Source organism: Populus nigra, chromosome 11 (assembly GCF_951802175.1).
Source record: "Populus nigra chromosome 11, ddPopNigr1.1, whole genome shotgun sequence".
In the NCBI taxonomy this organism is placed as follows: domain Eukaryota; kingdom Viridiplantae; phylum Streptophyta; class Magnoliopsida; order Malpighiales; family Salicaceae; genus Populus; species Populus nigra.
In genome coordinates, this window is record NC_084862.1 from 11,065,630 (window position 1) to 11,092,728 (window position 27,099).

General features: G+C 34.8%; 1 protein-coding gene across 5 annotated transcripts; it reads right to left on the reverse strand.

The window, feature by feature from the left end:
* Nucleotides 1-21,741: 21,741 nt before the first annotated feature.
* LOC133668654 (putative disease resistance protein RGA4) lies at nucleotides 21,742-26,394 on the reverse strand. 5 transcript variants are annotated; one of them, XM_062088607.1, is made up of 4 exons: nucleotides 24,927-26,394; nucleotides 22,865-24,716; nucleotides 22,694-22,763; nucleotides 21,742-22,085 (listed from the first exon to the last, which is right to left on the reverse strand). In XM_062088607.1, exons 1-2 carry the CDS (start codon nucleotides 26,311-26,313, stop codon nucleotides 22,936-22,938), a joined length of 3,168 nt encoding a protein of 1,055 aa, XP_061944591.1. In that variant the 5' UTR covers nucleotides 26,314-26,394; the 3' UTR covers nucleotides 21,742-22,085; nucleotides 22,694-22,763; nucleotides 22,865-22,935. The 5 variants fall into 5 exon arrangements, with proteins under 5 accessions (XP_061944591.1, XP_061944590.1, XP_061944589.1 ...); XM_062088606.1 differs by adding an exon at nucleotides 22,291-22,371 and having other exon boundaries at nucleotides 21,742-22,082; nucleotides 22,865-26,394; XM_062088605.1 differs by adding an exon at nucleotides 22,291-22,371 and having other exon boundaries at nucleotides 22,865-26,394.
* Between the last annotated feature and the right edge of the window lie 705 nt (nucleotides 26,395-27,099).

Below are 27,099 nucleotides of genomic sequence, written 5' to 3' on the forward strand. Positions count from 1 at the left end.
AAGTTTAGAAATTAATTAAACTCTTGACTAGTTTAATTAATCAAATCAAGGGTTTAATTGGAGAATTGATAAGTTTTTAGACTTGATTGAACTTGGAATTAATTTAATTAATAAAATCATGGACTTAATTGAAGAAATATCAAAGTTTAGGGTTTAATTGGGGTCAAAATTGCAAAAATTAAAATCCAAGGACTAGCTTGAAAATGGCGCGGAAATGCAAGGATCCAATTACACTTTAACTAGGGGCTTGATTGCAAAATTACAAGACTTCCAAGGACCAAATTGAAAGCAGCCTTTGGAATTGGAAAACGGAGCCGTTTTGACAGACGACTGTTCGTCGTCTTCTTCCTCTGCAACGGCTCCGCCATTAAAGGCAGAGACGTTTCTCCATTGAATGCAGCACCCCATGGCCATTACAGCCAGCCGTTACAGCGCCGATCGATCTCTAGCTCTATAAAAATCCGGGTAAAGGCAACCTAACGTGGAGGAACGAGAACCAGAGAAAGCTTGGGTCCAGCCAACCCGCAACACCAGGACCCTTACCATCATAGTCTTCGTCCAGAGCAGGGGGAATTCGAAAGCACACACTAAAAGCTTTCTTCCCAAACACAATCTCAAAAAAAAAAACATAGAGGAAAGCGAACAGGGGAGAGAGTACAGAAATCAGGCAGACAAAACCAAAAACAGAGGAAGAAGAAGCAGCAGAAGAGAAAGGGAATAACCAGCCACCATGCCTTCATCTTCGGCGTCGTCCTCCACTGCACAACTAAGTTTCCATTCTTTGCATTCAATAAAATGTTCGAATGCAGTGTGAAGGTAATTTAATTACCTTCACACTGTTCATACACGTGTGAATTTACTTCATGCGTGCTTCTTCTTCTTTTGCCTAACCGGGTCACTGGCTTGGGCCAATGACATGGCCGGGTTGGCTAGGTCAAGCCCAGCCCACATGGGCTGAGTTGGACCCAGCTCCAAAAATAAAAATAAAAAATGAAGAAATAGAAATTGTGCATGTCTTAGAAAACAATAAATAAATAAATGTATTTTACCAATTTATTTACTAATGTCAGAATCAGAAATAAAAACATATATACTGATTATTTTTTTTTCTATGAATTTTTACCAACACCAGAGTTGGAATTATTCGTAGTTGAGTAATTACCAACGCTAGAGTTGGAATTACCCGGAATGGAATATTTACCAACACAAGCGTTGGAAGTATCTATAATTAAAAATTCATTGACGTCAGAGTGGAATATTACCAGTGAATTGTCATAACACAAATAAACAAAAATTTTAGCAATTTAAGACAAGATTAGCAATGCAGCTTATCTCAGGTAAGGTGCATTAGGGGTGCTAATACCTTCCCTAGCCACAACCAGTCCCGCACCATAGAATCTCTGCTGACCAGTCAGGGTTTCTAGTAACCATAATACTAGGTGGCGACTCCTTAAACAAGACCTTTTTCCCACCAAAGAACAAGATGTTAGATATCTGTTCTTTTCATTGATGAATTTTTAAGGCCGTCGTGATGTCGGGTGCGATAGATAATATGCAGTTACCTAGAGAATGAGCATTGTATTTTGCTTTTATATGCTTTCATATATCGTGAGTGCATCATATACTTTCAATGAATTGTGTTTTTTTTTTTGTCTTATTATTGTCTTGAAATAAAGAGATATTTCTTTCAAAGGGTATTTTGATAAAATATCTTGATCAAACTCCAACATGCAAAATTAAGGCTAATCAATCCTGAAAGATTGAAAGTGTTTTGATTGCAGAAATAACTCGATGTTCATTAAAATGACATGATAAACAATATAAGATGACCCAACAAATTTTGAACTCACACATGAAATTGAACCACACATCATGTAGCTAAGTTTTAGCAATATGCATAATGACATGTAGTGGATTTGGTAGTTATAGACTCATGAATTATGACTCCTTGCAAGTCCAAATCATTACATTGGATGAGGTCAAAATTTATTGTTTCTAACCGACCCTGCTTGAAATGAGAAAATGTCATCTTTGTTTATTCCCTTAACTATTCTTAAAATATATGTTCATTGCAATCCTTATTTGAGCCTGATGGAATATTTCATTCAGAAAAGAAACCTTGACATTGATCCCACCCTATACTAGAGGTAAGTGAATGATTTTTTTTGTTGGAAAGATGAAGGCAATGTTAGAATTAATGGTAAAAAAAAAATGCTAAGAATGGAAGCCCAATATTGAGAAAAGGGCTAAAAGTGAAAAAAACCCTAGACTAAGCGGCATCCAAGAAAACTTTGAGGAAGGCTGTATGAAAGCCAAAAAGTGAAAATTGCCTACACCTTAAAGGAAAGTCAAGGTTAGAGGTAGGAAAATGTCTATCAAGCTTAGAAGGGGCAAACAAGGTTATTAATTGAGAAAAAAGCACAAAAAATATCTAAAGTCGATACAAGAAATTAATTGAACTATAAACATGTCTTTTGGTATCTATAATAAAACCTCTTGTGTCTTCAAATGATTAGATTGGTTATTTGATAAGTACTTAAACATGCCTTTGTATTAAGGTTTTATATCATCATATTGCACTTAAAGTATCATTAAATTTTTTTAACTTAAGCATGTTTTATAATAACAAGTCTGATAATATAAAATATCTTTAATTTAAGGTAAATGCTCATTTTAAATGCAGGTTTGCAAAATAGGTATATTTCACAATTCAGATGATTGATTGATGAGTTTAACTACTAAAATTAGGAAGATAAAGAAATAGCTAAGCTTAGAGAGGAAATTCTAGTTGAGCTGGTTCAATTCAAACAGGAACACCATTTAGTTTTTTTGTCATAACTAGAGTTGTAGACCTTGGATTTAAGTTTGGTTTATCTTGATGGAAAGCTAAGACATAGACCTAAAACATTCATGAAGAGTCTAAGATCCAATATTGTCGTTTTCAAGATCAAATCTTAGCAATAAAAGAGAAGTCTGAATTTGTCTTGCAGCCCAAACACTATTCAGTGTTCAGCCTATACCTCAAGTTCTAAAAGTCAAACATAACTCATTCTTTTTTTTTCCTGGAATGTTAAGATAAATACCCATAACTTTCATGAATAGCATTTTCTCAAATTATGATGTTATCAATGATTTTTTGTCCAGCCACGAAATCAGCCACTAAGTTAATGGTTAGCCACTAAGTTAATGGTTAGCCACCAAGTCAATGGTTGACCACCAAATCAATAGTTAGTCACCAAATCAATAGCTATAAATTTTAGCCTATAAAAGGAGGCATTTTTCATACATTTAAGTATCTTATTTTTCAGATGAAGATCTTGCTCTTTCTTTCTTTCCTTCTTTCTTTGTATTTTTGTAATGTTCAAGTTTTATTCCATGTTATATTCTCATTAATCTCTTGTTTATGCTTATCATTTCCCTTACTATACTTAGTTAATTTATATCATAACTTTGTTCTTATCTCGTTTATTTATGTTTTTCTTCTTCATTATATTTAACTAAGTTTATTTTATTAAGGTGAAAAGGTTACACTAATGATGTTAGAATAAGTATAGTATAAATTCAACATGAACTTTAATGTTTATATTCAAGAAAGTTTGTTATTAACATGTTTTATAATTGTTATCTTACTCATTCTTAATACCCTGTTTGTTAAGTGGTGAATCTAGATTTGTGTTTTACAACCCTTGGTACAACAAATACTTGATTCTTTCATAGCCTACTGTATGAATAATCGACACATATGCTATGAAAGGAACTTAATTTGTTGTTGATATAAGCTATCACTATGAATACCTGACAAAATTTACAAGTATTGACATTACTCAAATAAGATAATTAATATGATCATGTTAATAATTTATAATGAGTTATTAATGATAAATCATCCGATTGGAACCTCCTTTATGTGTGGTTTCCAGTTGAGTAATAAAAAAAGTTCAAACTACTCTTATTTGAAATACCATTAGTGGATCCTCTAACCTTGATAATTGTTTCATCCTTGTTTAGTCCTTACATCAATATCACATCTCAAAATTCTCTTTAACTTTTTTTTTTTATTGTTTGTGTTTTATAGTGAATCTCTTTGTGGATCGACCTCAGTCTTGCCGGGTTATTTATTACTTCGACATTCTTGTACCTGAGACAAGAAATAAATCATTTAAGCGTGTCATTATCCATCAAAGGAAAAGGTGGATTTACCTTATAGCCCCTGTTAAGAGAATTTTGATCTTTTAGGAGAACACAGTTATATGCCATTCTTTTATAAAAATAGTGAAATAGAAATAAGAAAATGACGAGGCTAATGATTGACAAAGAATCTTGACCTTTCATTTGAATTGAAATTTGAGATAAAAGAGTATCATGAAGATAAATGATGGGTAATGAACTTTAATATTCTCTTTAAGCTTGAGATTGATAATGAAATGAGTGGCATGGTTATATGTCAATGTTTGACCTTGGTAGATAACACTGAAAGTTTTTGACAGATCAAAAATCATGTTAAGAGTGAGGCATGGTTATTTTTTTATTATGATGGAGTTTCCTGTCCAGTTTTAGGAAATAAGACTTATTGATGAAATATATGACATGGTTAAATGTCATTTCCTCTACAAAAACAACAAGAAAAAAAGAGTTAATTAATAATTGATGTTTATTTTAGGTTTTTGAAATCTTTAAACACCTTTTGAGCCTATGAATTTCCTTTTCTTGCATAACCATGAACTATAGCCTGCATTACGTGCTTTTAAAAGCTCTTTTTAATCAAGCAAGTGTTTTAGGCCGATAAATGGCGCTAACAAATATATAAAGAGTTTTTTCCATATGGGTTGTGGCTTCACGACCTAAGCTACTAGTTATTATGCATACTGATAAAATTGTTACTAAAAAAAGACAAATTTTCAACGAAACCTCAAGTCTTTACTCAAAACCTCATATTATTGAAAGCCACAAAAGGTCACCTTGTCACGTAATATGAAATGACATATCTAAAATCAGAGATTAAAATTGACACAATGAACCATAAAAAAACTATTTTAATCTTACAATGGGTTAATTGTTGTTTTCAAAATATAAGACAATCAAAGGACTACATGTATTGAATGACGTGTGTTGGATTTTTGACCAAAGAAACTTGATTTTTAAAAACACTTTTAAAAAAACTAACATTTCTCTGATTTCATTTCAAAAAATTAGACTTGAATAGGCATGATCCTTGAAATTTGCAATTTGATTCCACAATAAGGAAGATTTTAATATAAAAAAAAACATTGACCGAGTTTGCAAAATCCTTACATAAATGACATTAATACTTCTTGATCATCATTGAAAAGTTGAACAGCCGGGAGCAATACAGTGGATCCTATGAGGAAAAACGAGCACATTTAGATCATCTTAGGGTAATGTTGCTTAAAGACAACCTATGATTTAATGAACTCCAGCAACAATTGAGAGTAACGCTACACTTGAGGTGTAACAACCTGACTTTTCAAGCCTAAAACAACAGTAAATTTTTTATATATATATATATATATATATCTGACACACATGGTGCCGGTAATCAGCGAACCTGATCCCTCACATCATCAAAATACAATCCATACAATCAACATTTCATTTAAAAGTGAATCTTACATAAACACATAATATTATGGTTACATGATTAGAAGTTCATATTAAAAATATACATACATAGACATGAGTTTGCATTCCTATCCTACTAATAGCCATTACGAATTTAAACAAAAGGATCTAATAAAAGTTATACATTCAGTACATTGATTCATACAAAATACATTGTGATTTAGAATGCATCTACATGATTCCTTGCAAAAGTAGGTTCCCGTGTATTGGGTTTCCTAGACATCTCGTTGGTGTGATGTCCCTGCTGCAGTACAAAACACTTAAGAGAATGCAATTACTTAATAATAATAATAATGGTAACTAAACGGTCTGGCAGTCAAATGAAGCATTAACATTTATAATTTCTTCATGTAATTGGTATAAACAGCTTGTAATACATATAGATGCACCAATTTTTGCAATCAACCATAATCTTAAACCCGGCTATCCTCTTAAGGCATCATTTGCTGAGGTTAACCGTTCACTCACCCCGGTCATCTACTTCGAAAGCTATTAGCCAAAGCTAATCAACCGTTCATCCCGGTCATCCATTCGGATGCCATTAGCCGAAGCTAATCAGTCGTTCGTCCCGGCCATCCATTCGGATGCCATTAGCCGAAGCTAATCATTCATTCGTCCCGGCCATCCATTCGGATGCCATTAGCCGAAGCTAATCAATCATTTGTCCCGGTCATCCGTTCGGATGCCATTAGCTGAAGTTAATTAACCATTTGTCAACATTTAAGCGTTTGACAATCTAATATATGTTCTAACGCAATATGGTAATATTCGTGGTAAAGTATTTCATTATTCAACGTATGAAAAAGAAAGGTGCAAGTCACCTACCTGCTCCACCTGTGGGTTGTTTTTGTCTTGACGATGATCCAATCCCGACCGCACCACCTAAGACATCAATGGTCACAAATCAGTACAATTGTATTTTTGAATCACATTCGTCACCACACTTATTTCAAGAGTTCATATGTTCACATTCAAGTGTTCCACATTTTACACCATCATACCATGAAATTGTTACTAGCATTTAAGTCATTTCTGCCTAGGAGGCTTATTATACAAATCGGCAGCGAGAACTGGTTCGCTGCAGGCTGCCCAATTCGGCAGCGAGAACTGTGTCGCTGCCAGCAGCCAGTTCGGCAGCGAAAACTATTTCGCTGCTGGCGCCACAAATTTAGCAGTAAATGCTAACTCGTAGCAAACAACTCAGTTTCGGCAGCGAATCACAATTTCCCTGCAGCTAACTCAACTTCGGCAGCGATTTGCTGCAGACAACTCCACTTTGGCAGCGAATCATAAGTTCACTGCAGAACACCACTCGGCAGCGAGTTGTTAATTCGCTGCAGACAACACAGTTTCGACAACGAATCACAATTCGCTGCAGAAGACTCAGTTTTGGCAGTGAATCATAAATTCACTGCAGACAACTCAGTTTCGGTAGCGAATGCTAATTCACTACAGAAGACTTAGTTTCAGCAGCGAATCACAAATTCGCTACAGACAAATTAGTTTCGGCAGCAAATGTTAATTCGCTGCAGCCGACACAGTTTCGGCAGTGAATCACAATTTCGCTGCACAACACACAATTCGGCATCGAATGCTAATTCGCTGCAGAAGACTTGGTTTCGGCAGTGAATCACAAATTCGCTGCAGACAACTCAGTTTCAGCGGCGAATGCTAATTCGCTGCAGCCGACACAGTTTCGGCAACGAATCACAGTTTCGCTGCACAACACACAATTCGGCAGCGAATGCTAATTCGCTGCAGCCGACACAGTTTCGGTAGCGAATTACAGTTTCGCTGCACAACACACAATTCGGCAGCGAATGCTCATTCACTGCAACCGACACAGTTTCGGCAGCAAATCACAAATTCGCTGCAGACAACTCAGTTTCAGCAGCGAATGTTAATTCGCTGCAGCCAGCATAGTTTCGACAGCGAATCACAGTTTCGCTGCATAACACACAATTCGGCAGCGAATGCTAATTCGCTGCAGCCGACACAGTTTCGGCAGCGAGACACAGATTCGCTGCAAAACACACAATTCGGCAGCGAATGCTAATTCGCTGCAGCCGACATAGTTTCGGCAGTGAATCACAGTTTCGCTGCATAACACACAATTCGGCAGCGAATGCTAATTCGCTGCAGAAGACTCAGTTTCGGCAGCGAATGCTAATTCACTGCAGCCAACACAGTTTCGGCAGTGAATCACAGTTTCACTGCACAACACACAATGCGGTGGCGAATCATAATTCGTTGTAGAAGACTCAGTTTCGGCAGCGAATCATAAATTCACTGTAGATAACTCAGTTTAGGCAGCGAATGCTAATTCGCTGCAGCCTACACAGTTTCGGCAGCGAATCACAATTTCACTGCACAACACACAATTTGGCAGCGAATGCTAATTCGCTGCAGAAGACTCAGTTTCAGCAGCGAATCACAAATTCGCTGCAGACAACTCAGTTTTGGCGGCGAATGCTAATTCGCTGCAGCCGACGCAGTTTCGGCAGCGAATCACAATTTCGCTGCACAACACACATTTTGGCATGAACACACACCACACATGCTGTAACAACCCCAACATATACACTGTCACTAAGTTCCACCAGAACACACACATTGAAACCATAAATTTCTGCACATAATCCTTCAACAAAATCCCAGCAGAACACACACATTGAAAACCATCAATTACAATATATAATCTTTCAATAAATTCCAGCAAAACACACACATTGAAACCATCAATTTCAGCACATAATCCTTCAACAAATCCCAGCAGAACACACACATGCATGCTGGCCAACCCCATAGTTATAGCCAGCCCTCTACCATGATTTGTTATTTCCATTTTATTCATTTTTCTTTGTTAGATGTTCTAAAATTGGCTTCATTTCATTTATGTTTCCTTGTCCTCCTAGTTAATTTCAGTTTCCTTCACAGCTAGCTTAGGTCTTAGGTCAATTTTCTTAGGGTTTTCTTCTTCATTTCATTTCTGGTCTTAAGAAGAAGAGGAAGGGAGTTTCATGACCCATACCTTTCGAATCTAACTAAGTTTGAGGAAGGTTTGACACTATTCTTTCTCTTCTCTTGCTGGTTCTCCTCCTTCTTCTTCCTCTCATGTTTTCCAGCCCTATTTTTCCTTTCCCTTTAGGCAACTGTCCAATCTTCTCTCAAGGTCTTATCTTTCCCTCACACGTTCACAAAGCACTCCCTACTGGTTTGGTTTAGGTTTCTGTTGTGAAAGAGGAAGGGAAGAACGACCGCAGCTGCTGTTTGGGAAGAGGATGGATCATCCTCTCTCTCCTCTTTCTATTTATACTCCCCATCAAATGAGGTGGGTTGTTTGGGGGTTGGTTTAGATGTGTTCTTATCCTTGTTTTGGTCAATCTAAAACTGGTTTTACCCCTTCCTCCCAGCTCCTTAAGTTAATCTTTTTTAAAAAACAAAAAAACAAAAAAACAAAAACTGGGTCGCTGCCAATGCATAAATTGACAGAGAAAACTGCGTTGCTGCCGATCAAGAAATCAGCAGCAAAAACTAAATCATCAATTCTATATATATATATATACATTCCTTTTGGGTGTTTACATGAGGGGCATCTTCTTGTTTAAAATTTTGGTTTACCCTCTAAAATATGGTTATGACTCGTAAAAGATGTTATTGCATGGGTGCAATTGAATAAATGTTAAAAGGATGCATACCACCTAGACTGACTTTGGGACAATCCATTTTGAAGCCCATCGATTCAAGTTGCATTTCACCATATGAATATAGATGATAAAAGGAACATCATTGATGATGACAATGCATTTCTTTTCACGACTTGATTAGACGAGCTGAGAGGAATTTATTAAGAAAAACATTGAGCATGCAACAATAAGCCTTTATTGTTTGTTTGGATGACTTAACAATTCCATGAAGGTTGATGATAACATATGTTTGAAGAGTATGGTTCAATTGAAGGCAACTTCATGGCTGATTGACAATCTAAGATTAGGTCTACACTAAAAAAACTTCTGAATATTATTGGTAGACTGTCCATAGCTGATGTTTTGGGAGAATCCAAAAAGTTAATGATTTGTTAAACTACTTTATGAAGAATCAAGCAATACCACACTTAAAGGTATGATCAAAATTGATAAACATTAAGATCAGTAATTATCACGGACAGCCCAGGATGGGCACTGCATTTACATTTAAGTGGAGGACTAGCATACAACAAACTTGAATGAGTCGATGAATAAAAAAAACTAAGAAGGGTTTGGATAACAAATAAAGGTACCATAAGACAATGGATAATCAAAGAAGGGGGCCTATATTTCAAACCAAGTAAGGGTGCTTGCATGTCATCTAACCCCAAAGCATTACATATATGTTTTTGAATTTTTCAGGAAGATCCTCATTGAAATCCAACAAGATTTTGATGAATCAGAGTTGACAAAGAAAGAATCCTTAAGCTATGATAGCAAAGAATCTAAGTTCAAACCTAGCAATCAGGAAATATTAGTTAAACCCTACAATCAGGAAGAAAAGTGAGAAGAAACCTACTCTTAGAAAATTTTCAAGGAAAAAAAAAAGATTAACCTTGTCATCAGGAGAGTCTTCAAGTCAACCCTGCAATTAGAAAATACCAAGTTTTCAAACCCCGCTATCGGGAAATATCAACCCTGTCATCAGGAAAGTCTTCAAGTCAACCTTACAATCAGCAAAACACCAAATTTTAAACCCCACAATCAGGAAATACTAGTTTCAACCCTTAATCATGAAGAAAAGTAAGAAGAACCTTACTATTAGGAAATTGTCAAGAAAACCAAAATTTATCAAGAAAACAAACATTGTTCACAAGTAAACGTCTACCTATAAAAATCAAAACTGATCATGAAAACGAAACATGAATTTATCCTCTAAATATTTATCTTTTCTTATGTTGATTAGTTAATAGATCTGTTGTATAACTAATCCTAACCATCAAACAATCACAGTGTCCGCACTAGTAATTTAATTCAATGGCAGCCTTAAAAGCTAGATGAGTTGATTAATCTAAACAACATAATTATCCACAGTTAATGTTTGATTTGATCGATCAAATGTTCTCCTTATGATTAATAATCTGGATCCACCATAATTAGTAATCTCAATTGCTTTACAAGTTTATATACCACAACTCCGGTTTTGATAGCAAACTTAGCAATAAATTGTTCACAATAATAACTTAGAGTCTACTCTAGCAATTAAAATAAACAATTATAGGAAATAAACATAGGAGAACAAACATATTCATTCATTATATAAACTGAAAAGAAAAGGTAAAATAAATTTCACAGTTCTAGAAATCCGAAGGTTTCTGTGTCCTTGCAACCAAGAAAAAGAGTTTAGCCTTGTATGTCTATTGAACAACTAATCAAAAAGAAAGAAGAATGCATGATTTCAGGTTTGTGGAGGAATGGGGCATTTTTTTTCCCCTTGGCTGGCTGTCTCCTCTTCCTTTCTCTCTTTCTTTTTATATCCTAGGAAACCTTAATCCCTTTTCTACAAAATAGTCCTTTCCCAGTTTACATTTAAATAACTATTTTCTTAAAAAAGAAGAAATAACCTCGCATAAAATCTTCAAGCTTTGAATTTTGACTTATCCGGTTTGGATGCTTTGGGACGTAATTTGAACTTGTTTCTTCACAAAACCTGCTGCTGGCAGAATTCATGTGTCATCTTAGAAAAATCATATCTCTCTCATATGATCTCATTTTCTACTGACATTAGGTAGGCTGATAGGTCTTTAAGTCAGGAATCCAACAAAATTAAGTTTGCATCAAATGGACTTCTGTAGCTTAAGATATTCAAGTTGGAATGATCAAAGGTCAACATTGGCAAAATACGAGATTTGACTTTGAAGGCTGTGATTTCCATAGTCTTTTTTTTTTAATTTTTCTTGCCATATATGTATAGAAAGGTATGGATGTTAGCTTTTTAATTCCACTAGAATCACTTCATTTCGACCTCTAGAGCTCAAGCTCTACACAAAACATCAACTGGAAGTCCAATCTGTCAATTATCTCCAATTTACTTCTTTTTGAATCTTATATCCAAAAGTGCCTTTAAAACATAAAACAAAGAATATCAAGGCATTTTATATATAAAACATTGGCAAAATACTAGGTAAATATGGGTAAAACTATTAAATAATATGGTTACATCACCCGTATACGTGATGAGGGCAAGACAAGGATTGAAAAACTTGGAGGAAACTTTTACCAGTGCTATAATCAACTGTTAGGAATAGGTTGAAAAAGTTGAAGAGAGTTCCCTCGACCTTTTCCTACCCTAGCAAATGATCAATACACTTAAAGACACTTCTGCAAAAAGTTTCGTGAGGAACCTTGTTGAAGGAGAAAAACTGGATAATTGGGAGGCTCTAGACATCCCAGTTGTCCTAAAAAATTAATTCATCCAAGGGTGCTTACGATTGATATGTTTAGTTTTTACATGCTTTTCATAAGGTTTTTCTTTTTTATGTTCCCTTTTTCTTTATGTGTCTTTACCCAACTAATAATCGTGGCTAAAGATATCAGTTTAAGGGTTTTTGTGTTTAAGCTACTCTTTTAGTTTTAATGAGATCATGTATTTTCTCTTCCATTTCTTGCCTTTACTTACTGAATTTCATTTGCTTATATGAAACGCTTTCCGCTTTTAGACAATCTAAAAGTAGAACATCACTAAACATGCAAACCATTGAATTGAGAATAATAGGTCAAATCTTGATAAAAACACAATTTTTATGAATGAGAAAGAGTTTAAGAAGAATATTTAATAGAATTCACCAAAATAGTTGAACAATCCGAGAATACCTTAAAACCTATTTAAGAAAAATTAGAAATGATGGATGTAGGCTCTAAGCATGAGAAAAAGGATTTAAAGATTGAAGTATATATTGTTGTCGAAGAGAGAGATGCCATAATATCTCTGTTAAAAGAATTCTTTGATGTATTTGCTTAGACATATGTCAATACTCCTAGGTTGGATACCAATATTGTGATACACAGGCTGCCTCTAATAGACATATGCAAATCAGTAAAGTAGAAACTGAGAAGAATAAGGCCAGATATTCTGATCAAAGTGAAAGAAGAAGTGAAGAAGCAATGGGACATGAATTTTCCAAACGTGGTCAAATACCCTCAATGGGAATTAAACATAGTGGCAATGCCTAAGAAAGATAATAAAATCCGGGTATGTGCGGATTTTAGAGACCTGAATAGAGCTAGCCCGAAAGATGATTTTCCACTCCCTTAATTTGACATGCTTATAGACATTGTTGCAAAGAAATCTACTGACTCCTTCATGAATGGTTTCTTAGGTTACAATCAAATCAAAATATCCAAAGAAGACAAGGAAACAACCATTTTTGTTACCTTATGAGGTACTTTCTATTACAAGGTAATGTCATTTGGTTTGATAAATGCTGGAGCCATATATCAGCGAGCAATGGTGACCCCTTTTTCATGATATGATATATAAAGATATTAAAGTATACATCGATGATATGATCGCCAAAATCCGAATGGAAAAAAGTCATGTGCAAACCTTGAGAAAGTTATTTGAGAGATTGAGGAAGTATGAGCTAAAGTAGATTTTAGCAAAACACACGTTTAAGGTTTAATCTGGAAAATTATTGGGATTTATGGTAAGTAATAGAGGAATCAAGGTAGACCCAAAAAAAGTCAAGGCCATCTAAGAAATGTCAGTGCCTTAATCTGAGAGAGAAGTAGGGGGTTTTTTAGGGAGTCTGAACTACATAGCTCGTTTCATCTCCCATCTAACTACTACATACAAACCAATCATCAGGTTGTTGAGAAAGAATAACCCCGAGATTTGGAATGAAGATTGTCAATAAGCTTTTGATAAGATCAAACAATACCTTATGAATCCACCTCTGCTAGTAAACCAATCCCTGGAAAACCCTTGATACTATACATGACGGTCAATGAAGCAACCATGGGTGTCGTGCTAAGGCAGCATGACAAGATGGGGAGAAAAGAGCAAGTCATTTACTACATTAGCAAGAAGTTTATAGAGTGTGAAACACATTATAGTATGATTGAGAAGTTATGTTGTGGATTAGCATGAGGTGCTAAGAGATTATGCCAGTATATGTTGTACTACACCATATGGCTTATCTCTAAAATAGATCACTTGAAGTATATATTTGAGAAACCATATTTGTCAAGTCGGATTGCAAGATGACAAGTTTTATTGTATGAATACGACATAGTCTACATAACTAGAAAGGCTGTAAAAGGAAATGTCATTGCTAATCATTTAGTTGATAACGCCATTAAGGAGTATGAACCTTTGAGCTTTGACTTTCCCAATGAAGATGTTTGGGTAATCGAGAATGAAGAGGGGAATGATTGGTGGACAATGTACTTTTATGGAGTTGTGAACATATTTGGTAATGGAGCAGGAGCTATCATAATTTCTCTAGATGATAGCAGTACCCTATTTTAATCAAATTGTGATTCAGCTGTACTAACAATATAGTTGAGTATGAAGCATGCACTCATGGCCTAGAAGCAACTGCATAAATGAAAATAAAAAAAGTTAGATGTATATGGAGACTTAATGTTGATAATCTGCTAAGTAAAACAATAATGACAAACAAAAGATGAAAAGTTGAGGTCATATCAATAATACCTTTCCAAACTAGTAGACGACTTTGATGAGATAGAATTTGCATATTTAGGAAGAAAAAAACCAATTTGCAATGCAGGGATTAGATGTTATTGGGTTTATTAATCTAAAATCCAGAAATTGACACAGATTCATCTTAGTTGCAATTGATTACTTTACTAAATGGATTGAAGCATGTTCATACACGCATGTGACTCAGAAGGTTGTCAAAATGTTTACTGAGAAGGAGTTAATTTGTCGATATAGGCTACCTAAAAGAATAGTCATGGACAATGCTTAAAATTTCAATGGCAAAACAATCATCGAATTGTGTTAAATAGAAGATCAAGCATTTGAATTCATCCCTGAATAGGCCGAAGATGAATTAAGTTGTAGAGGCCGCCAATAAAAACATAAATGAGATTATTCAGAAGATGATAATCACTTATAAAGATTAGCATAATTGGCTTCCTCATGCTCTCAACACATACAAAATAGCAGTGAGAACATCGACTAGTGCTACACCCTATTCTCTGGTATATGGAATGGAGACAGTTATTTCTTTGGAAGTGGAAATCTTGTCATTGAGAATATTGATGGAGCCTGATCTGGAAGAAGTTGATTGGACAAAGATAAGATATGATTAGTTAAACATGATTAGTGAAAAGATACTAGCAGTAATTTGCCATCACCAGTTATACCAGAAAAGAATGGCTAAAACACATGACAATAAGTTTGGCCAAGAATATTTAGAAAAGGTGATCTAGTGTTAAGAAAAGTTCTCTCATTGCCTAACAAAGATCATAGCAAGTGGGCACCAAACTATGAAGGCCCCGACATAGTAAAGAAAGCATTATTAGAATAAGCATTTATCTTAATCAGCATGGATGAAGAAGATATAATTAGACCTGTGAATTCAGATTATGTAAAGAAATACTTCATGTAACTTGTTCTCATCAATAAAACAAAATTTGGCCAATATTTATTTTTTTCTCTTAAATAAACAACTTGCATGATCTCATTAGCTCACAATGTCTTTTGAGAAATCCCCTTTCTTAAGTGTTCTTCAGACTTTTAACCAATTTTGGCTTTTAAAAAAAGTGATATGATGTTTGTTTAAATGATATCTTGACATTTTGTTCATCAAAGCAATTCTCACCTTGAGATGATGACTTTCTATCATATATCTTGAGTTGAATTTTAGTTGTATGCATGATTACAGGCAATAAGATTCAATTGTTGTCATTTTAAAATCTTATTCCTGACCATTACTCTAAATAAGGATAGATTTATCAGTTCTGATCATTTATGTTTGAAAACAAGAAAGGCCATCTTTGTTTTCCTCGCTTTTTAAAACATATCCCTTGTAGTCCCCATTAGAGCCTAAATAAGTCTTTTTTCTTTGTAAAAACTCTGACTAGAATCACACCCCATGTTAGGGGGCTTATGAAGTTTCTAAAAGCCAAAGGTTGATACTTGACTAGGAACACACCCCATACTAGGTGGTCATATAAAAACTCAAAAGATCAAGGTCGATCCTAACTAGGATCATACCTCCACTTAGGCGACAAGTAGAATTTTCAAGTTAAAACCAAAAAGAAGTTGTAAGAAAGCCAAAGAGCTTGAGAAATTCAAAATGCTAGGGGCATGCCCAAATATATATATAAAAAAAACAGAAGAGACCGAATCAAGGTCAAAACAAAATTGGGATGCCCCTCCAAAGCACTCAAAATGGGGGGGGGAAGCATGATGAAAAACACAATGAGTTGAGAGTAGTGATTCTAAGTCTATAAACCCTAAAATATTTTTTGAACCTATGAATCCTTTTCTTTCATAACCATAACCTACATTATGGGCATTTATAAATCCTTTCTGATCAAGAGAACAAACAATTTGGATTGGTAAATTACATCTTCAAAGATTTCATCATAATTATGGCACAGTGAACAAAAATATCTGTCATTATCCATAAAGATAAAATGAGCATGCAAGAAACTTTTTACCATATTTTTGTTCTAGTCATCTCATTACATACCTTTAAATACCTTTTATTTTCCTTTTCCCAAAGGCATGGTGAATTGCTTAAATTAAAAGATGTTCTTTTAAGCATACATCAAAATCACTAAAGTTTTCAAAATAAAAAAAAAATAATCAAAAGTCTAACAACCATTACGGATAAGGATTTTCTTCCCTAAGAATCAATAAGATTAAAAAATGCTTTCAAAAAGTATCATTTACTTAAGCCATAAAAAATAAGCACATTTAAGAGAATACGACAAAGAAGTAAAGTTTTTCCCACAACAATAAAAAAAAGCAGGAGGGAAAATTTTGTTTCAAACTCTTCCGGACAACTTTTTTTAGCAATAGAATGATTTTCCTCAGAGTTGTGGATTCAAAAGCTCTAAAATTCACTAAAGACATGAGGAGACCTCTATGCCAGCCTAAGTAGGTTAGAAGCCAAACAATAAAAAAGATTCAAGAAGTTGATAAAAATGAGGGATATATATTTCTAAATAAGTAAGGACATGCACGTCATCTTATTGCATAACATTTAGACATAATTTGTTTTTGACATAACAGGGTAAGATTTTCACTCGATCATTAAAAATCCAACTTCCAACTTTGCCATTAGGAGACCCCAAGAAGTTTAGTCACGGGCAAGTCACCTGAACACATACTAGTCATTTAAAATCCTAGATTTTTTTTTTATCAAGATACAACTCCACAATTAATAAGTCCAACTTTTGTTGTCAAAAAGGACAAGCATCAACCCTGACTGTAAGAAAGCACTCAGAATTTTTTTCACCACAAGTAGGTTACCCGAACATAAGTCACCCAATCAAAGACTATAAGTAGGTTACTCGATCACGAATCACGGGCTGGTCACCTGAACAAAGACTATTTATAAGAGATACTAGATATTTTTCACATCACGGGCAGGTTACCCGAACACAAGCAATGCGCAGGTCACCTAATTAGAGGCCACGGGCAGGTTACCCAATCATGAACAACGAGTTAGTTGCCCGAATATAAACCATTTGTGAGAGATCCTGGATATTTTTCACACCATGGGCAGGCTACCTGAACATAAGCTACAAGCATGTCACCTAATCAGAGATCACGAGCAAGTTACCTGATCACGAACCACAGGCTGGTCACCCGAATATAGACCATGAACAGGTTACTTAATCATGAACCACAGGCTGGTCACCCGAACAGAGACCATGAACAAGTTACCCAATCACGAACCACGAGCTGATCGCTTGAATATAGACTATTTATAAGAGATCTTAGATATTTTTCACACCACGAGGAACTATTAGAACAAAAGCCACGAGTAGGTTACCTGATCATGAACCACGAGTTGGTCGCCCGAACAAAGATCATTTGTGAAAGATCCTAGATATTTTTCACACCATAAACAAGATACTCGAACACAAGCCACAGGTAGATCACCTAATTAGAGACCATCGGCATGTTATCCGATCATGAACCATGGGCTAGTCACCTGATCAGAGACTATTTGTGAAAGATCATAAATATTTTTCACACCACAAGCAGGCTACCCGAACACAAGCCATGGGAGGTCACCCGATCAAACGCCACGGGTAGGTTACCAAATCACGAACCACGGGCTAGTCACCCGAACAAAGACCATTTATGAGAAATCCTTGATGTTTTTCACACAATATGTAGGCTACCATAACATAAGCCACGGGTAGGTCACCAGAACAAAGACCACGAGCAGGTTACCTGATCACGAACAACAGGATGGTCGCCCGAACAAAGACCATTTGTAAAAAATTATTTTTTTTTCACAAACACAGGCAGGTCACCTAAACACAGATCAATCTATCTTCGAGATTGTCACTTTGTAAAATGACCAGGTTGAGAAAAACTTTGTTTTCACACCTTGGGCAGGTCGCCCAGATTTGATCTCCTTTTGATTTTGTTAAGGTTTCTAGTGATTCCTTCTTCGAACCCAAAACGTTTTTATTTTCTTTACAAACGTACTTTCTAAAGCCTTTTAAAGAAAAGACTCCAAACTATAAGTATTGTAAAGAGGAGGGAAACTATCATAACCCAATTGTAGATTCCTAATTTAAAAAAACAATATACACCTTTTATTTTTTTAATATTTTTTTTATTTTTATTCAAAAAAATATTTTCAGGACACAAGGAGACAAGCCTTAAACCGTAGAAGATCAAGATAAGTTGAAGACAGACTTGATTTGAGACAGAGTTTAAGTTTGAAATCTTATTTGAAAAAAAATATAAGGATTAAATAAGTTTAAGGACGTAATTAAAATTTTAATGGGTTAAATTGACTTTATTAAGGAGTTAATTGAAGCAAAATTAAGTTTAAAAGTTAATTTTGCCAAGATTGGAAGAATTAATTGAGTTCGGGGACTGAATGAAACTTCTAATAGGTTTTAAGGATTCAATCAAGGACTTAATTGATAGAAATTTAAGTTTTGAGGCCTAATTCAGGTCAATTCACAAAGATTAGAAGAATACGAACTTAATTGAGACTTTGAGGAACCAAATTGTTGCAATCAAGGGTTTAATTTAAAGAAATTATAAGTTTAAAAGTTGTTGGAGGTTAAATCGAAGATTTTCATGACCAAGGGCCACCTGGCAAAAAATGCATAGCTCTAAGGACTAAAATTGATCAAAGCAGGGGCCAATTTGAAAGAAATTGAAAGTTCAACATTTATTAGGGATCAAATTGAACAAATTGAAAACTAAGGACCAATTTGAAAAAGACATTTGAATCAGAGGAGGCATTATGAAATTTACAAGGCCACGATCATATAGATTAATAAGTTCAAAGGCTAATTTAGGGCACAAGTGATGAATTGAAACAACAAGGACCAAATCAAAGATTGTTCAAATCCCAAATTAAGAAAAACTTAATTTGTAAGGTTTAGCCATAAAAACATCGTTCAAGATACCGTGCATCTTCTTCTTTCAGTTTTGGTAGATTGAGTAGACACTTTAAGGCGAATGAACGTGGCAACTCTGACCACCTCCCAACTCCAACCACCACTGATAAATAGAGGAGTTTCCCTTCTTCATGGTGGGGTCACCCCTGATTGATGTTTGTACCCCACCTACCATGTGGAAGCCCTCAACTTTTTATCCCAAATCAACTTTGACTGGTATAAAAATTTCGATAGTTTTTTGTCCAACTTTAAATCAAAGGCAAAAGAGCTACAAGTCTCCAAATGAAGTGTGGTTTGATTTTAGGTAAATAAAAATACCTCTCTACAATGTCTATGGTTTATTTTGTTCCAATAACCTCTCATCTGCCATGATTAAATCGAAGAAGAGGCACTCCTAGTCAACCATTTTTTGACCAATTTCAATTCTTTTTTCCCAACTCTTTCTAGAAACTCCCAAAAGTTGTTAGGGCCTAGAGACAAGGAAAACTAACAGAAAAGAGAAAAAACATATTCTCTAACAGAATGAAGAAGTGAATCCTCTACATGTTAGTTTTAGAATACCGTTAAGGGGAAGGTGGTTTTGGTAACCTCTTTCCCTTTAAAGGATATAAAAAGGAAGAGAGAGGAGGGAAAGAGGGAGAGACACGAGAAAAACATCGAAAAGAAAAGAAAAAAGAGATAACAATCTTTAGGCTTTTAGAATAGAAAATGAGAGAAATGGAGAAACGAGGTGTCAATGAAGGAAGGAAGAGATTCTTAATCATTTGAAGCTCGAATAGAACCTAGGAATCCAATTGGTAATTATTAAGGAATCAAAAGAAAACCCATTACTCTTATTTGTTTAGGTAAGTCTTCAACTCTTGATGAGGGGGTGAAGCTTAATGAGTACACCCCTCCCCCTTTTTAATCCATGTCATAGTCGTTATTTGATAGTTTAGTGTTTTGTTTTAGATGTTTTTAAGATTTGATTTTGCTTTGGTTATTTTTAGTCATTTTTATGATCTTTTTATGTATGTTTTTCTTATTATTTTAGGTCTGTTTTCTAGTCTATAGCTGCCATAAGTTTATGTATTTATAGCCTGGGATGTGTGTTGGATTAATGTTTTTAACTTGTTAGATTCTAGATGCTTTTGTTGGGGGTTTAAATGACACTGTTACATTGGTTTTTTTTTTGTTTTTTTAGTCTATTTAAAGCATGTTCTTTCCTTCTGACCTTTGCTTAAGTCTTGTGCAAGGATAAAGTGTTTGGTTTGGATCCAGATTGCATAAAATGTAGGCTACTGAAACTTAGATTTTTTTGCATTTTTATGATGATTTGTTGTTTATATTAGTTTTTTAATTCAAGTATGTTTGGTTTTGATAATGTGTCTTGTTGGAACAAAAAAAACATGTTTTAGAGGTCAAAAAAGGTCATTCTAGGTTTAGCAGTGTTTTCTGGATTTTCTAGGTAGTTCTAGGTTTATGTTCTTCGTGTTCATCTGATGAACATTGTCATGTGTACTAGTTTTGGAGCTCGTTTAGATTCAATTCTATTTTCTGCAAGTTCTTATATCATTATTAGTAATTCATCTAGGACTTTTAAGTATCAATAACATGTTTTATTTAATATTGGGACAACAAAATTACACTGTAAAATACTTACCTAGTATTAAAAATATTTGCATTAATCAAAAAATTCCAAAAACAATAAAAATTTCTTATAAAAAAATACCAAAAAATATGTGTTTTATTTTTGTTCATATGGACAAGTCTCTAAAAAATAGATTATATTTGCATATTTTCTTATATAAAAAATCATTAAAAAATAGTTTTTTTTTTTTACTTTGTATGCATCTTTTTGGATATAACAACTAGATTATTAAAGTCATGATAATTTGATCTATATTTCAAAAATATTAAAAAAATTATTTTTGTTTCTTTCAATATCTAGGATTACAAACTTATACATAAGATGTATTCTTGATTTTAAATAAAATTGTTTTTTATCATTTATTTTATATGTTTTAATTCTTTTTACCAAAAATTTATTTTGTTTAATATCTGAGATTATAAACTTGTACACAAAATATATTTCTGGTATTAAATAAAAAAACAATTCCTTTTATTTATATGTCTTGACTTTAAAATGAATAAGTTTTAACCTAGTAAGATAAAGACATCATTTCTAAGAACTTTTCTTAAATTTTAGGCAGATCAACGGTTAGAAAACATAACAAGACCTTAGTTTATTTCAGACAAATAGCAATGTAGCTTACTCTAAATAAGATGTTTTAAGAGTGATACGTCCTTTCTATTCACAAACTGTCATCTTATCCAAACTAATAGGTTTTTTAGTGATTATAATATTAGATAATAACTCTCATTCTTTAATTTCATTAATAAAAAAACAAGAATTTCTTTCTTTTTTTTTTCACAAAACTTAATCACCTTAATCTTATTCTAGAAAAATAATCACCGCTATATAGCGACAAAGAACAACATCTTTAACCCCTACACCTAACCCTTAAAGTTGGATGAATATATGACTTGGATATTGTTTACAAGTACACAATTTAAAAAGTGGAAAGTAAAATAGAAAAAACTGTACAGAAATCAGCTAGAGAAATGGGGAAAAATGGAAAGTGAACCAGCATAACTCGAAAAAAAATGTGATATTACAATCTGATTCCTTAGAAACTTTGTTGTTGATAACCAGGTCTGACGCTATGACTAGTTTCATGCGGGGGATTGTTCAAGTTATTAGATGTCTTGTAGAGAATCGTCGGTGAAGCAGTGTCGTGGGTTTCAAGAAGGGAACTCTGCTGCTGACTTTTTGCCAAGGCTTTCTTGCGCTCTTTTCTACTGTAAAAAATAATAATAATAAATACTCACATGTAGACAGTTGGCCAAACTAGTATTCATACAAGTTTGTATGGAGTGCAACAAATCTTGAAAATATATGATCTTATTTCCTTACAAAATTTTTAATTTCCTTGTGTCAGCTATAAAATTACTAAATCACAGCATTTAAAACCATGTTTCCTAAACGCTATATAAAAGAGACAACCTTTGAATGATCTCCTAGCATTTATTTATACACCCATCAAGACTCATCAGCATGTCATCCGCTCATGGTCAACATCCTGTCCTAGAAAAACTCTCACAGTAAAAGAAAAAAAATGAATTATGCTCGCATCATTTTCTAAAGCATATCAAATTTCTAACATTATGAATGTCATAATTAGATTTAACATGAATGAACTCATTAGAATATGTTGGAAACTTTTAATATTAAACTACTAAACATTTCACCAGAAAAGAAAGGGTAAATACTCTGCAAAATAAAGAAAATGTTTTGATTTTAGCAAGAAAACAATGTATGATGACCACCTGAATTAATATAACGAGAAAGTTTGTAACAACGGCTAATAAAGATGAACAATTAATTGAACATGAAAGAATTGAAGTACCTAGCTCAAGTTTCAACGAGAAATTGGATTTCATTTTAGCACCGAGCTTACAAGATGCAATCCTAAAGCCCTGCGGATCAAACCCAAATGGGTGACCAAATTAATTAGGAAAAGAGACCGAGAATGGATGAATAACATAGGGATTAGAGAGTAAATAAAAAATGAGTTTACCTTCCATATGTATAATTATTTAAACTGCTTGTGATAAGAGGAACTGATCCTAGGACGTGAGAAGTTCTGGATCACTCGGAACCACCCCCCTTGGCGCCATTTTCCTTTAGAAGGGGACAGTCAATGACCTCTAGCCTCTCTGCTAGAAAGAGTTGTTGCATGGATGTAGGTAGATAGCTCAGATTCTTGCATCTCCAAATCCCAAGCTGCTTGAGACATTTGAGGCTGCCTAACCATTCTGGCAAAGCTTTCATTCCGTTGAAACGCCGTATATACAGAGATTTCAGGGAAGTGATGTATTGAAGTTGATCTGGTAAGGACGTGAGTTTATCCCAACCAGATATTACTACCTCTTCAAGGGACGAGAGATGTTGGATTGAATTCAGACCAGGGAAAGTCTTCAACTTCTCAGAGAAAGGACCAACCGTCAACTGCTTCAATCTGGTGAGGCAGCATAAGCTATCCTCGGGAAAGTAGTTCAAGCTTGGACATTTTGTGACTTCTAAATGAAGTAGGGAGCGCAACTCTCGCAATTCATCAGGAATTGAGGTTAGCTCTACGCACCATCGTATACATAAATGCTCCAACGATGTGCAGGATTGCAGCCCAGATGGAAGAGCTGTTAATTTCTGACATCGTTGAATGGCTAATCTTTTAAGGGACTTCAGATTCTTCAAACTTGGAATGGCCTCCAGATTGGGACAAACTTCTATTCTTAAATTTTCAAGAGATGTGAATGAATGGAAGTCGTCAGATAAATAACTCAACTCACCGCAAAAGCAGATCTCAAGTTGTGCAAGTGCTGAAAGATGGCTTATTGGAATGCTGTTCAATCGCGGACAACGCATAATGGACAACTCTTCAAGGTAAGGAAATACAATCATGTCACTTCCTCCACCTAATGCCGGTGCTCTCCATTCAACTAGATTCTCCATACACTGTAGAGATAACTTTTTTAATTCCGGAAACAGTGGCATTGTTTCCCTCCTGCTTTCTCCCTCATTTATGTAAAACTCCATGCCTATACATCGTATGGTATTCATTCCAATAATCTCCAGAACTTTAAGGCGACGAAGAAGTCCAAGCGTTGGCAATTCTTCTGTTCTCTTGCAGTGTAACAATTTCAGATTCACCAAATTTTTTAGTGGAAAAGAATCACCAGTACCGGGAGTTCTCAGCAGCAGCCATGATGGGAATTTTTTACCCCCATAATTCTCAATCTTCAGGCTTTTGATGTTTTGGTGAGGAAGCAGACCTTCAATCACGTCATCATCATTGTCAAAATTCTCTCTTTCTGGACTCCATACAAATTCCATCATGCATATTCCCTTTTTTTCACGCAAGTTTGCTTTGGCAGCCTCATCTCTGTCTCTCACCTGCTCCAGATTGTATATTGACAATCTCCCACTTAGTTCATTTAAGGACTCCAGCTCTTGAACTTTTTGGCCCCTATCTTGACACACAATAAAGAATGGCAATGTTTGAAGAAAAGAGAAGCATCCCACATCAGCTGGCATCTGGTGATGAAAAGTAACATGGATATGTCTCAGATTGACTAAATCTCTCATTCTTCTAGGAAGTGCTTGAAGTGATCTGCACTCAACAAGTCTTAAAGTTTGTAAGTTGTAGAGATTAGTGATGGAATCGGGTAATGCCGTGATATGAGTCCGCGATACATCAAGATATCTCAGATGTTTTAACTTGCCGATCGAACCCTGCAACTCACTGATATCAGCACCATCCAGACTTAGGGTTCGCAAGCTTTTGAAGTTCCATGAGTCATGAATGAAATCACGTGAAAACAAAGAACGTAATTTTCTACCCCCAGTTTTGAAGAACTCCTGTGCATTTTCTGTGTCACAACTAAGATTTGCATAACGAATATGAGATAAATCATCAACACCAGGATAAGCCTCCGAATTCTTCACTTCATATTTTGAAAGATAAGATGCAAGATCATGCACAATATTATTCATCTTGCAACTTCTAATATTCTCCAACTCATCTCTTTCCACATCTACCAAAAAATAATTGTCAATTAAGTAGCTAAAACATTGATTACCTCTATCTTCCATCCTTTCGTTAGATGTCCCAAGAAACCCTTCAGCCATCCAAAGTTCAATCAACTGTTCCTTTCCTATTTTAGTACCTTTGGGAAAAATTGAACAATATACCAAACACCGTCTAACAGTCAACGGAAGGCAATCATAATTTAGCTTTATTGGAAGTAAAATTTGATTAACTAGTGCATCCCAAGCATGAAGATTTCTGAGCAATGACCATTCTTCTATCCCGAATCTCAAGCGCATCATTCTCCCGAAAGCCCTTGCAGCTAATGGAAGACCTTCACATTTTACTGCAATCTCTTTCCCAATAGCTTCCAAGTCAGAAGTTATTGGTCCTCCCCCATTTCCAGACACCGCTTCACTAATAATGGACCAAGATTCGTCACAAGATAGTGGTTTCAACTCATACCTGCACCCGGGAGATGTCTCCATTATAGATGCCACCCTCCTACTATGAGTTGTAACAATGATGGCACTCCCATTAATTCCACTAATTCCCAAGAAAAAATTCCGTAACCTGTCCCACTTCTCATAATTTTCATTCAACACATCATCAAGTACAAGAAGAAATTTCTTCCCTTCCAACTCCTGCTGAAGACGGTCAACCATCACATCAATGTTCTCTACTCTTCCCATGTTTCTCGAAAGAGCAACCAGCACACTTCCCAAAATATTCTGATGGTCAAAATCATCAGAAACAGAGACCCATAATGTTTCATCGAAAAATTCTCCGTCGTCAACAGCATCAAACACCAGTTTTGCCAACGTTGTCTTTCCTATACCTGCCATGCCCACTATAGGAATAACAGAAAGATCTTGTTGATTGCTTGAGCTGGTCAGCAAGTTGATAACTTTAGAGACATCGGCCTCCCTTCCTTTTATAAGTTCTGGGTGGTCAAAAAAGGAGTCTGTCTCTTGGTTCGGAATATTTTCGAGAATTGTACTAAAAGATGCAACTCGAAGCCCAAATCCAGCGGCTTCATTTTTCAGTTTATCCAGCGATCTATTGTTCCGCATAAGCTTCCGTTTCAGTTGCAACAAGAACAAAATGGGGTTGGAAAGCGAAAAGAACCTGCGTACCTTCTTCCTCAGTTGGCTTCGGATCTCAACCTTTCGCTGGAGGGCCTCATAAACAAACTCGTCTATCACATCCTCAGCATCAAAAACTTTATCTTTCAGATCCAAGCAGTGCTTCAAGGACTCCTCTGTCAGTTGTCTTTCCTCAATATCTTGTAACATGGCCTGAACCAGGATTGATGATTCACGCAGCCTCTCCAGCTGTCCCTTGATTTCCAGTGCCTCACTCAAATTCAGAGCGCTAAAGGGATCCAAAAATCCATGAACAAACTCAACAGAAAGTGCAGACAAAAATATTTTCGCCATAGCAAATGCGAGCAGAAACTTGTGCCTTGCCAAGAGAGAAGCAGCAAGTGATCTGGAGATAAAAATGAAAAAAGATAGTCAAATGTTATCTGGGTTAGCATCTGCTTCCTTTTGTTCAACGTCTTTGGTCCCTCTACTTTTTATGCTTGCTCAAATTAGACCCTCTATGTTATTATGGTTCAAATGCAACCTCTTTGTCAATGTAATATATGAAAACATAAGAAAAGAAAGGGGTATTTTATCAAACTAGCATAATTTGCATTAAGTTTTTGAAAAATAGCGCAGGAAAAAAAAATTTGAAATATAGTACAGTTTTAACTCGTTATTGAAAAACACAGTTTTATTAATAATTACTATTATTATTAGTGGTCGTTTAGAACTGTTAAGCTGAGAATAGTGATTGTGTCTTAAATTCAGTTTTAACATAGAACTAAGTCTAAATCACTGCAATAAAAAACCAAACAAGATCCATAATTTAAAATGTGATATTTTATTATCATTTTTATTTATTAATTATAATTTCTAATTAATACGTGTGTATTTTAAATATTGTTTTTATTTTTGTATTTTAAGTTGTTAATGAATGATTCAAAATTTTAAACATGTTCACATGTTTATCTGTTTTTGATGATATTAAATCATGCTTATATAAATCAAGTATGAAAATGTATAAAATATAAGACAATTTTAAAATCAACATGACAATTACCAAAAATAATATTACAAGACTAGTAATAATAAAAATAACTCTTAAATAGAAAAATAAAAAAACATAATTGTACACAA

What these genes read in the sequence shown, in the direction of transcription:
- LOC133668654 (XM_062088603.1), bottom strand. Translation starts at nt 26,313, where the DNA reads ATGGCGAAAATATTTTTGTCTGCACTTTCTGTTGAGTTTGTTCATGGA.